Raw genomic sequence first — 11,933 nt, 5'->3', positions numbered from 1 at the left:
GCTATTTTAAAATGTCCTTAAATAAATAATCTTCGTTTAAACTAGTGGAGCTTCGGCTGACTGGACTTCAACTGTACCGTGTGAGTCAAAAAAAAGTTTACACCTAGATAAATTGCTAATTATTTCTAAAATCATCTATGAACAGTAAATTATTATTAGTCTTATGAAAGAATGTTTTATCCCAAATCATTTGGTATAATTTGTGTGTGATATGTGTTCACGCTTGGATGCGCAGGAGGCATTGTTTGCAAGAGTGCAAAAATCGACTTTCGCCAAAGTGATGCCTACTGCATGTATTATGTTGGGATTAGCGGAGTGAGAGAATGAATTGAATGTATCAAAAGAAATGCATTGCATATGCTTTTTGTAGAAGCAGAGTCACATACGCACACACACACGCACACACGTGATCGTTGATATTTGATATTTAATTATGTGTGGCATGATTAATTTTGTAAGGGATGTTATTTGGATCGGCAAAAACCGATTTAATAACCAAATCCCAATTGTTTTATTTACACATCACATAAGCAACTTTGGCGCAAGTCGATTTTTGCACAATCGCAAACAATGCCCCCTATTCATCCAAGCTTAAACACATACCTCACAAAAACGATACCAAATGATTTGGGATAAAACATTTTTTCATAAGATTTATAATAATTTACTGTTCATAGATGATTATTAAAATAATTAGCAATTTTCTAGGTGTAAACTTTTGTTTTGTACTCACACTGTATATCCGAGCTTCTTTCGTTTTCATTTTGTTTCTGAACTTGTCGTCACCGACCAATTACGGGCCCATTACATTTGTATTAAACACTATTGACTGACTTTTCAATCCCGTCAGACTTCAGCGTGACTTCTTTGTTGTTGTTGTAGTTTTGCAAAGCCTGCACGTAATACATGTTTATACAGGTAATGAAAATGTATTTAAATAAATTAAGTTCGTTACATTATCACGAAGAAAGTTACGCTATCATAGTTTATTTTGTTCGGGGGGGGGGGAGGAGGGGAGTGGTGGAATACGATTGCTATTTCTGTGATTGACATCAATAGCTCCATCCTACTATGTTTAAAGACTGCTACACAATTCACTACCCTACGGGGCCTTAGGCTGACAAGCATGGCTTCCACCATATGTCCTTGAATATTTCACTCTTATTTTTTTACCATCTACTTTGTGGAATCATGAACAAATGTTAAAATGATGTATGAAAATTATGAAGACAAACATTACTAAAACTAATAATTATTAAAAGTATTGTTAATATCATTATCATCATCACTATTTTTCCGCAGGTGCTGGCTTGTCAATGACCTACCTGCCCATCGTTTTTGCACTGAATGATATATTCCGGGAAAAATTCGTTTTTGTGAACACATTCACGTTATATGGCTTCACCGCCGGATCCATGCTGCTCCCTATTGTAACGAAAAGCTCCTTTGAGGCATATGGCTATGTAGGGGCGTTTATTATCCTTGGTGGTATCGCTCTGAACCTCGTCGTGGGCGGTGCAACGATACGCAAGTCATCAAGAAACGGCGCTACGAATGAAGGCGAAATTCATGATGAAGTGAAGGATAAAGGAAAGTGCCATTGTGAAAAGGAATTATTAGAGAGAAAGGAAGACAGGATTTATATTCAGGAGGAGGGGGAAGAGAAGGAGGAGGTGGAGGAGAAAGGAGATGAATAGGAGGAGGACGATAGTGGAGAGTGCATTTCGGAGCAAACAGGTTTGATTCAAAACGAGAGCCGTTGCAAAAGTAAGCATGAAACATCAACGAATGCACGCTCAACCTTGACCACACCCTTCTTTCAGACCTGTAAAGGATCTGGCGGAATACTGAACGAAGGTATCTTTCTTTTCTCATTGCCTATTAACTTTTTGGAATATTACACCATGTATGCATGGATGCTTTTTCTGGTCCCCCACGCTGAACATATTGGCATCCCTCCTTCCAAAGCAATCTTCCTCTCTACAATCGGCGGTATAGGGGGCATCATCAGTCGAACCATGTTCATCATCCTCGTATACAAAGGGATCAACGTCTTTGTTGTCTACATTGCCATAGGTGTCATATGCACAATATCCTTTCTGTTAGACTTCACCAGTTCTGTATACGAGGTGCGTGCTACATTGGCCTTTGTCCAAGGGTTCTCCTTTTTCATCGAGGATGCAATTTCGGCGACTTTATTCAAGGAAGCAGTCTTTGACGATAGAAATGTTAATATGGCCATTGCTCTCAGTTCCTTCATGGGAGGACTAGGGGCAACATGCGCAGGAACATTTACAGGTGCGTAAATTTCAGTCCACTTGTTATTTTCAAACATGATCGCAAGAACCTTTGCAAAAAGAACTTAAGGACAATACACCATTAGAAAGGAGAAGGGCAAGTGTTAATATAGAAGGGGCACTTATTAGATATGAAAAAAGGAGCTCATTACAACGTTGAATGTGTCACCTCTCAAATATATAATGAGGGCACTCACCGTAGATCGAGAGAGGCACTTGAAAATGTCACTTATAAATCATCTGTACGACCATGCATTATGGCTCAAGGCAGGATCAAAACCGTGTCGATGTGCTATATTAGTGCCCTTTTGTGGGGCAATAATCCTCATTACTGTCATTCACGACTTAAGGGCGTAAGTCCCCTAGTTGATAAGCATAGTAGCATACACATGCTTTAGCAGTCACGCAAAACAAACACTGGCAAATTATTATTCAATAAATCATTGTCAAAATATTTCCATGAATTGAGGTTAAACAAAAATATTCCAACAATATGAGCGACAGTGTACAGGTATATACGCACCCCTATACGCATGCTTTCATAGGTTATTATCTAACTGTAACTTAGTACGCTTTGTCTACAACTCCCTGACTGATCATTCTATGTTATGATCGTTTTCTAGGTTATCTGTTTGATGTCACCCAGTCGTTTACGAAGGTGTTCATCATCGTCGGCTTCATCCACGCCGTCATGACCGTCCATCTCTTCATCGTAGCGATCCTCATCAAGAGACGACGGATAAGAAATAAGCTTTCAGTTTAAAAACAAGTGCGATTTAGGGGAGGGGGTTCAACCTCCCCACCTTCCCCGTTTTGGAAACCCACGATTTAGGACACAAGTTTAAACATTAATTTGTTTCCTTCTAGGTATTTGTTTTTATTCTTTTTTTATTTATTCATTTTTATATTGATTACTCTAGTACCTAGACAATTGTATTTTTTTATTATTCTTTTTGGTTGGCTTTGCTTGCATGTCTTCAAGTTGTTTCAATTCGTCTGCGCCGATCTTTTGCAAAATCCTACATCCGCCTCTGCTTTAAACGTCTTTTTAAAATGTAATTTGCTTTTTTTGTTGGATGAACAATCTTTACTCTGTCATCTTCCAAACAAATCTTAATTTCATTTTATTTACTCTTTTGTCCTGGCACTCTTTGTATTGTATATAATTTCGAAAGTGCATTTTCTATTCGTCATTTAGTGTAGATGTTGGAAACCGGTACCCCTAATCACAATCTTGAGTATCTGTAATGATATCAGGAATCATGCCTCCAACATTTGTACCTGAATGTTGGTTTTTTCCTTCTCATTTGTGATAGAGAATACGGAAATGGCGGGAGGGGTATTTACACTTTGGGATTAACCACCCCCCCTTAAGTTTGTTTATGTGTGTATTATGTGTGTATGTTTTAGCACCCCCCCCCCCCCCTTGTGGATTTTTTTTTTGTTCAAAAGAGTAAACAAAATTATGCCAATGGCTGACCTAAACAAAAGTGACCTTACCTTTCCCTACGTAGCATAATGTCAAATTTTCAAATTTCGAGACCAAAAAAAAAAAATAATAACCACCACCATCAATAGGCATTGTATAATTTATGGTTATTTTCCACTTTATTTTTTTTCTCGATATATATCATGGAATTTAGTTTTGTTCAATTTGAGCGAGAATCAAAGTGTCTAGTAATACTGTTTCCGGTAAATGTTCTTTTGTATTACTGATTAAAATGAAGTTTGTCTGGTTCTGATTAAGTGACAAATTGTTTGAATGGATCTAGTTTTACTGTATTCAGAACGTTTTTGTGTTTTTTATTTGGAAAGAAAAGGTTTGATTCACCGGAAAAAAAAGGAAAAAGACAGATTTTTCGAACAACCTTGAGTCGTTGATGAAAACATTTATCATCACAGACAGTCTTTTAGCTGCTCGTAAGAGGGATGTAACGGTGTTACGGTAAATAGAGTATTTTTGTTTTCATTCGGATTCCGTTTGTTTGAGATTCGCAATAAAGAATTTGTAATCCTTGGAGATGTAAAGACTTTTTTTGTAATTTGTTCGAGTAGATTGTTAAGGGATGAGGATAGTATACATATATAGTATATTGAATGCTACATTAGCACTATTACTGACATTGTTGTACCCCTGGCACCAGTCAGTATGTGCTAAGCATTCTCTGAAACTATCGACATTGTTTTCTGAAAATTGGCGGGTCTTTGTTCAGGCAGAGCGTTCTATAGGAGGGGTAGAAGTGAACATACATATCACATAATATTATCCCTGAGTTAACCTTTTGTTCAAGGAAGTTGGTGAAAATATTGTCAATAAGGGTTGATTAATCAGTGAATATTGGGTCGTTTTTTTTTTGTTTTTTTTTTTTTGGGGGGGGGGGGTACAAATGTTTTTGAGAGCAATAGAGCATGAAATTATTGACATATATTACACGTATTACATTTTCAAATATTTAGGTTGTAGTCTCCCATAATGAAACCAGTTTTATTTACAAGAGAAGGTGCAGATAATATACTTTCCAGTAAATCTAGAAATTTATTAGGATCGGCTCGGGGTGGTTAGTAAATGTCTCCGATAACAATGTTTCTTTTACACATAATACATTTATCATTGTGTCATTGTTTTAACATCGAGACGAAATTCATACTACAGAAAGTATCTTTTTTTTATTATTATTTTACTACAGAAAGTATCTTCCTTTTACCCTCGTTTACTTCACTTCTCACAAATTGATAAATCGGGATGATTTCTGTCAATGACATGACCACATATAACATTTCAGATGTTAAATTTAGTTCATATTAATGACTAAATAACTTTTATGCCAGAATTAGAGTAGCTTTTTGTTTCTCTCAAGAGCCACAAGGCCCTCTTGGCGACGGCGTAAGCTTGCGCCCCATCGTCGGGGTTCCATGGGGCGAAACCTCTAGACGGTCTCAAGCTGTAACAGTTCAGAACCCTCAGGAAGCCTTTCTGAGCGGTAACACCTCTTATACATGCCATTGAAATTTGCACTGCCCCCATTGCATTATTTCGTGAGAAATCAATACTCTCCAACACACGCACTCTCCCTCCTGAAAATAATCTGATATAACAAAGGGTTGTCTTGGATGGGGTTGCTTTAGAACCCCTGTTGAGGTCCAGGGGGGGGGGGGAGAAGTTCCATGACGCTCTCGAGTTATAAGTTATAGCAACTCAGAGCCGTGAGCAGAAGTAAGTCTCATCTATGCTCTGAAAAATTCTCTCCTTCTGTCACGCTCTCGCGTACACACTTTTGTTTTTGTTTTTGGTCAATAGTTGTTGTAAATTGATTCCAAAACAATACAAATCATTTTTTAGAAATAAAGTTGTTTTTCATATTGACATGATTCAATACATTTTCAACACATAGATTGTACGATCGATGAACAAAATAAATGAAATCAGTTGTAACATAAAACAATAACCACATCCAACCAATAACAATACTACCGCCACCATGCGACACACGACACACACAAACACAATTTGGTATTTCAATTTGGGGGCCCCTTTTTATAAGCTCTGCTTTCTCCGGGGTCACCAAACCATTAATGTGTTTTTCTCAAGTATTAATGTAACTTATTTTGATTGTATATATATATATATATATATTGATGGTTGAACAAATAAATGAATTGAACTGAATTGAAACACACACCACCCGACCACACTCCTACACATATACGTGGCACTGTTGCTAGCCACCCCAGAATACCCCCAAATTGGAGCGACAGAATAATATAAATAATCTATTAAAACAAATAATAATAAAACGAGGCTGTAATATGTAACTGCAGTGTTAATAATCCATTAAAATATTCAGTTGTTCCCACTTCTGTACCTCCCTGAAAGATTTCAAAGGAAAGTTAGGGAGATGTTTCTGCCTCCTCCTCTAAATCCTGAATGGTCAAAATGAGAGCTGACATCTTGTCGTCGTTTCTTGATGAGGATCCATACGATGAAGAGATGAACGACCATGACGGCGTGAATGCAGCCGACGATGATGAACACTTTCGTGAATGACTTGGTGACATTAAACAGATAACCTAAGAAATGATCATAACATTATAAGAGGCATTTGTCAAGGATTTGATACAGTTTAGATCATTACCGATGTAAACATTCGTATGGGGGCGTGATCATAACTTATATCATGTAACTCCTATGTATTTCATTGTTTTTTTTAACTTATGCATTTCATTGTTTGTTTTTTTTTATTTTTTTTTAATTTCTTACTACAATTCAATTATTTTGACTCCCATAACAGCCACCTTAACTTTAAACAAGACCCAATAACCCATGTTTGATCTGTTTTTAGGAAAAACGACTTTTCCATATGTTTTGTACACAAATCACGAAAATGAGCGATTTTCGAGCTGACATGCAAAGACAAAAGGTCACGTGACCTTGTAACCGTAGGTCCGATTTTCAAAACAAAAAAATCTAAAGTTGCGCAAGACTCGAAAGAAAAAAAGTCAGCGAGCGGCGGGGCGCCATCCATATGCGTTCCCGAGCAATCGAAAAAATCGTGGAGGGGGGGGGGAGGGGTCTCAATGCCCCCCCCCGGCCTTATTAGGGTTAAAGTGCGAAAATAACGAGTATTAGTTGTCGACTTAAGAGCTAAATACCCAGAAAGTAATAGTATGATTTTTTTCAGACCATTGTACCGAATGGTCGTACGTTGTTTGCTGCGATTCAATCAATATGATTTTGGCCATTACAAAAAGTGGTTTATTGATGTAGAAAAATGTTCATGTACCCTTCACAGCTCATTTTATGTATGTTATTATCAAAGAAGAAAATAGGCCAGTCAGTCACTCAATAGTGTCTGACAATGACGTCTTGCAAATAAACGGTTTCCCTTGCATAATTTGGATATTAGGACACTGCTAATGTTTAAATTTCACAGATAGGACATACATGACAAATTCAAAATACCTGCAAAGTTCTACATATTTTGATGTTGGCTGTAAAAGGGACATAGTATCTTTCCTGTTAAATGATACTTTATGACTAAGCAGCTGCCATTTTTAATATGATTGTTAAAATCACATTGTACAAAGTCGCCCGACCCATTGATTTTATAAAGAAAACGAAATGAAAATAACAGTAAATTTACTTCTTTAAATATGAAAAACGAAAGTAATTCATTATTAATTGTAATTGGTTTGTTTTACTTGAAACACATATTTTTGTCGTATTATACCAGTCAAGCTTGGCAAAATATGTGGTACTTTTAGCAGAATGGAGATGAATGTAACGATAGACGTGTTTTCCCGTCATTCTCCTTAGAACATATTTTGCTAAAAATAAAAGAGGCACTGTCCAGTGACTTAAGTTTTGATAGGGTGCTGAATGATAGTTCTATGGGATGGTGCATAGGCCTATATAATGATAAGTAAATACAACAAAGCGACAACACGATGGTTGATCTTCGGCAGAACGAGTGTTTCAACAGGACCTTATATGTTGACAAATAATGATAGAAGGTACTTAACTAAGAATTACAAATAAGAAAACATATCAGGTATTCACGTGTAAAATTAAACACTGTTTTCAGAATTCCTTGAACTAGGCAGTTGAAGCTGACTTGCAAAGAGGTATATAGCTCATTCCGCAACTTCGCAGCACCCGGCATATTCTCCTGCGTTCAAACTTCCCTTAAAATGATTATCGAACCGATGATAATTTCCGAAATTAGGTTTGCGTTGATTTAACGTTATTCAGTTTTTACAAAGAAAAGAGACGCGTTCCTCTTTCGAAATAGTAGTAGGCAGGAGAGAAGTGTAATAGTATAATTTGGACGGTTCTTCAGATGTATTTTCAGAGCACACAGTCTCGTGGCAAATTAGTTCCTAAATATTTCATGAGCTACCCTTCAAACAGGCCTACATGAAATATCCTCATGTTCCTTTAAATCATTACTAAACAAATTGAAGTATAAATATGAAAGAATATTAGTAGAAAACTAAACAAACAATAAAAGACACTTTCATCTGGAATCCCTCTCAATTTATGACATTAGGGACTTTTTGCACGGCGACGCAAGTTCTACTACGGGGTACTTAAATGAGATGTGACCGTCTCCGTACTGGCTACCGTCGCGATCTAATTTGCTTTAGGGAGCTTTCGCAACTGGTGTCGTGGCGTTATGTGCCTTAGCGAAATCGCGTCTCCACCGGTGATATGTGTCTCCTAGATCGGCGAGATGAGTCTTCGATTGGCGAATAGTGTCCACTCAATTTTAATATTGACAATCATTTTCAGAAAACCTTAAATTAAAATGTTTCTCGCAATATTTGTATGTTTTAATGTTTGAAGTGTTATTTTTTTATGGTGAGGCGTTGCAAGAAAGTTGAGTTTCAATCGATTGCAAATATTATCAGTTGCAAATTTTGCAACTGATTTATCAAACGCATCTTTCTGTTGCAAGAAGCAAACTGATTGGCGTTATTTTTTTTCATGAAAAAGACTGGATGGCCGAGCCTAACGATTTCTCAATTTTAAGAGCAATTCGCAAGCCCTAGCACTTGTCTGTGATCTTTGTGATTATGAGCAGAGTAAGTGGAAAAAATATTCACTTTCGATCGTATTTTCGCTTCATTGCGTATGCTTTATACAAAACTAAAAATATGTTTTGGTTGTTTCTGGAATGAATGTGTCTTGAAACATAGAAGAATATTCTGTATATCGCTGGTCGAATTTCGAAGTCGCGAATACTCTTCTGATACACATTTCCGTAATTATTGTCCCACATTTAGCTATTTGTGTTAAGCTTAGATCAAGTATTTTGTTCTATTGATTCTGAAAGTTTCATTTCATTCTGCCAAATAAACATTCTCTGCTTTCTGAGTTTTTAACAAATGCAACAGCTGTGTCCCTGGCTTTGGCATGTGCAAGTCGCTCCCTATATGGACCTGGCACAACATGACTTGGTTCAATCTCTCCTGCTTCATGGTATTTCTGAGCCATGTTTTTACACTTCTCTTAGGGCACTGAAAGATCTCTCTGCTTGGCAAGAACTTGCTGGTAAAACAAGCAGGAGTCTCAGAAGTTGCTCAACATTTGGGAACATCCCCCTAACTTCCGGAATCATGCCCTGAAATTCCTTCCTGCATTCTTCCACAGAAGAATATTTGAACTGATGTTGGAGGAAGACCATTTCATACCTAAGACCATCCCACAATTCAAACTTGTCAATTAGATCATCCTCTATTGATCCACATAGTAGAATCGATGCCAGTCTTGTTTTTTTCTTCTATGTCAGTTGAGGTGAAGTAGATCCTGAAATTGGAAAGGCACTGTCTATTAGCTTGAAGAACTCTACACGATACTTTTCTTCTTGTGATTCTGAAACATATTGCTGCGATCCCTCAGTATATCTAGCTGGACTTCTTTCTTTGCGTGACATTAGGGGAGCCAGCTTCCACCGCTCGATTTTCTTCATAGCTTCTTCAAACAGTGCGTCCCAGAAAAAACAAAACCGAGAATTATCGATGTTTTATCATAACTTAATCACAATTATAAATAACAAATGACACATATTTGAAAAAACTCCTCTTTCATTTGATGCATTTCTTTGACGCATGAGTGATTACAAACAATTTGAAGAGAGGAAACCAAAAAGTCATATGGCGGACGGTATCTGCATTTCGAAAAGAAAATCACATTTGTATAAGATTCAATTTCTCGCCTTTCATATGACACCTCAATCAGGAAAAATGGGCCAAGAATAACAAAGTTCTGTTTGTTTAAAGTAATGCTTGCCTTTCAATAATTTGGTTAAACGAGTTCGTTTTCACTGGCTCCCTGCCGTAGCAACAAACGGAGTTGACAAAACACTTAACTCCGTTTCGTTGACGATTAGCCATGCACAAACAAGACAATCGAGGAATCAAATGAATTAAAATCCACACTTGACTAGTGTGGTGCATTTTTTCTGATCATTTTTATCCTTATTATCTTTTGCAGCAAAAAAAAATATGTGAATTTTTCTTCGAAATTCAGATACCGCCCGCCAAATGTCTTTTTGGTTTCCTTCCTTCAAATTGCTTTTAATCATTCATGCGTAAAATATGCATCATCTGAGTAGCATCAACTGAAAGAAGAGACTCTAAGCTTTCCAAAGATGTATCATTCATTAATTATGGTTGTGATTAAGTTATGATAAAACATCGATATTTCTCGGTTTCGTTTTTTCTGGGACGCACTGTACAACGTGAAACGAGCAAAAATAGCAAAAATAGCAAATAGAGCAAACAAATTATTTGTTAACAAAGAAATATGACGCGATAGTCACTTTAAAATATTGAGGTCATTGAACGACTCGGAGGTCACTCGAACGAGACTGTAGACATGAACAATCATGATACAGTAATGTATACAATAATAGCAGGCCAGACACAACTCAGTTTACAACATGCATTGTAACCCACGCACGCCTGCTGCCAGAGATCCCTAAGGCAAGATAAAACCCATCATCATAATTTACAGAGCGCAACAAAACATTTCTTTAAATAACAACAATTGAAATTCCGTTCAGGGAGCCTAACAACAAAAGCTGTTTTTGATTCACAGAGCATCGTAGAGACGACGAACAAATAGGAACAGTAATACAACGTTAAGCGTGAGACCGTTTCCTTCTATCTCTAACCGAGGATAATCAACTGTTATAAGATTTTATCATGAGTCCTTGAAAAATTAATTAATACTGCTTCTCATATTATTATTGAATAGCAGCAAAGGCGAACGATTGTTGCTACTATTCAGAAATCGTTGCTTGGTTTGCCTTTTCTTCAAAATTACCATGAGATATCAAGCTACATAGAAATATGATCGACAAAAGAGATTGAGAATTTTCAACCTATCCGCTCCGTAGCTGCAAATATATTATGTACGGTTTTCGTTACGTGGTCCTATCTGGCTTCATCACTTGAACCAGGGAAGTGAAAGAAAGAAGTGGAAACTATTCAAACGCATTCGTGAGTTTGAAAGCGTAACAATGGGTTGTGTAACATTCCACCTGGCTTTGAAGTTCCTTGCACCAGACCGCGCTTCCACTGCGGGGAATTTCGGAGGCCAGGCACCAGTTTTGCATTTATAACAACATATTAAATTACCCGCAAAATTTAAGTGTAAATTATTAACTTAGCTACGGATTCAAATGAAAATGGTACCTAAATGTACTTGGAGGATAACTCTATCAAGACATATCATTAAATCCCTAAATAAATATTCATACTTCAAACAATACAACTTTTAAAAAATGGGACATTCTTTCTCACTCACCCTGTATATATATATATATATATATATATATATATTGATGGTTGAACAAATAAATGCATTGAACTGAATTGAAACACACACCACCCGACCACACTTCCACACATATACCACACACTGTTCCTAGCCACCCCAGAATACCCCAAATTGGAGCGACAGAATAATAGAAATAATCTATTAAAAAAAATGAATAAATAATTAAAACGAGGCTATAATATTTAACTACAGTGTTAACAATTCATTAAATGATTCACTTGTTTCCACTTTTGTATCTCACTGAAAGATTTCAAAAGGAAAGTTAGGGAGACGTTTCTGCCTCCTCTAAATCC

At 36.8% G+C, this 11,933-nt stretch overlaps 1 protein-coding gene across 1 annotated transcript; it reads left to right on the top strand.

The window, feature by feature from the left end:
* Positions 1-1,701: 1,701 nt before the first annotated feature.
* LOC105440041 lies at positions 1,702-3,213 on the top strand. Its single transcript, XM_011669742.2, has 2 exons — positions 1,702-2,298; positions 2,921-3,213. The coding sequence occupies exons 1-2, from the start codon at positions 1,905-1,907 to the stop codon at positions 3,058-3,060; spliced, it is 534 nt and encodes a 177-aa protein (XP_011668044.1). The 5' UTR covers positions 1,702-1,904; the 3' UTR covers positions 3,061-3,213.
* Positions 3,214-11,933: the final 8,720 nt, after the last annotated feature.

The sequence above is a fragment of the Strongylocentrotus purpuratus genome, unplaced genomic scaffold (assembly GCF_000002235.5).
Source record: "Strongylocentrotus purpuratus isolate Spur 01 unplaced genomic scaffold, Spur_5.0 spur5_scaffold_20, whole genome shotgun sequence".
In the NCBI taxonomy this organism is placed as follows: Eukaryota; Metazoa; Echinodermata; class Echinoidea; order Camarodonta; family Strongylocentrotidae; genus Strongylocentrotus; species Strongylocentrotus purpuratus.
The sequence above is the reverse complement of the archived record's forward strand: the minus strand, read 5'-3'. Positions and strand labels throughout refer to the sequence as shown.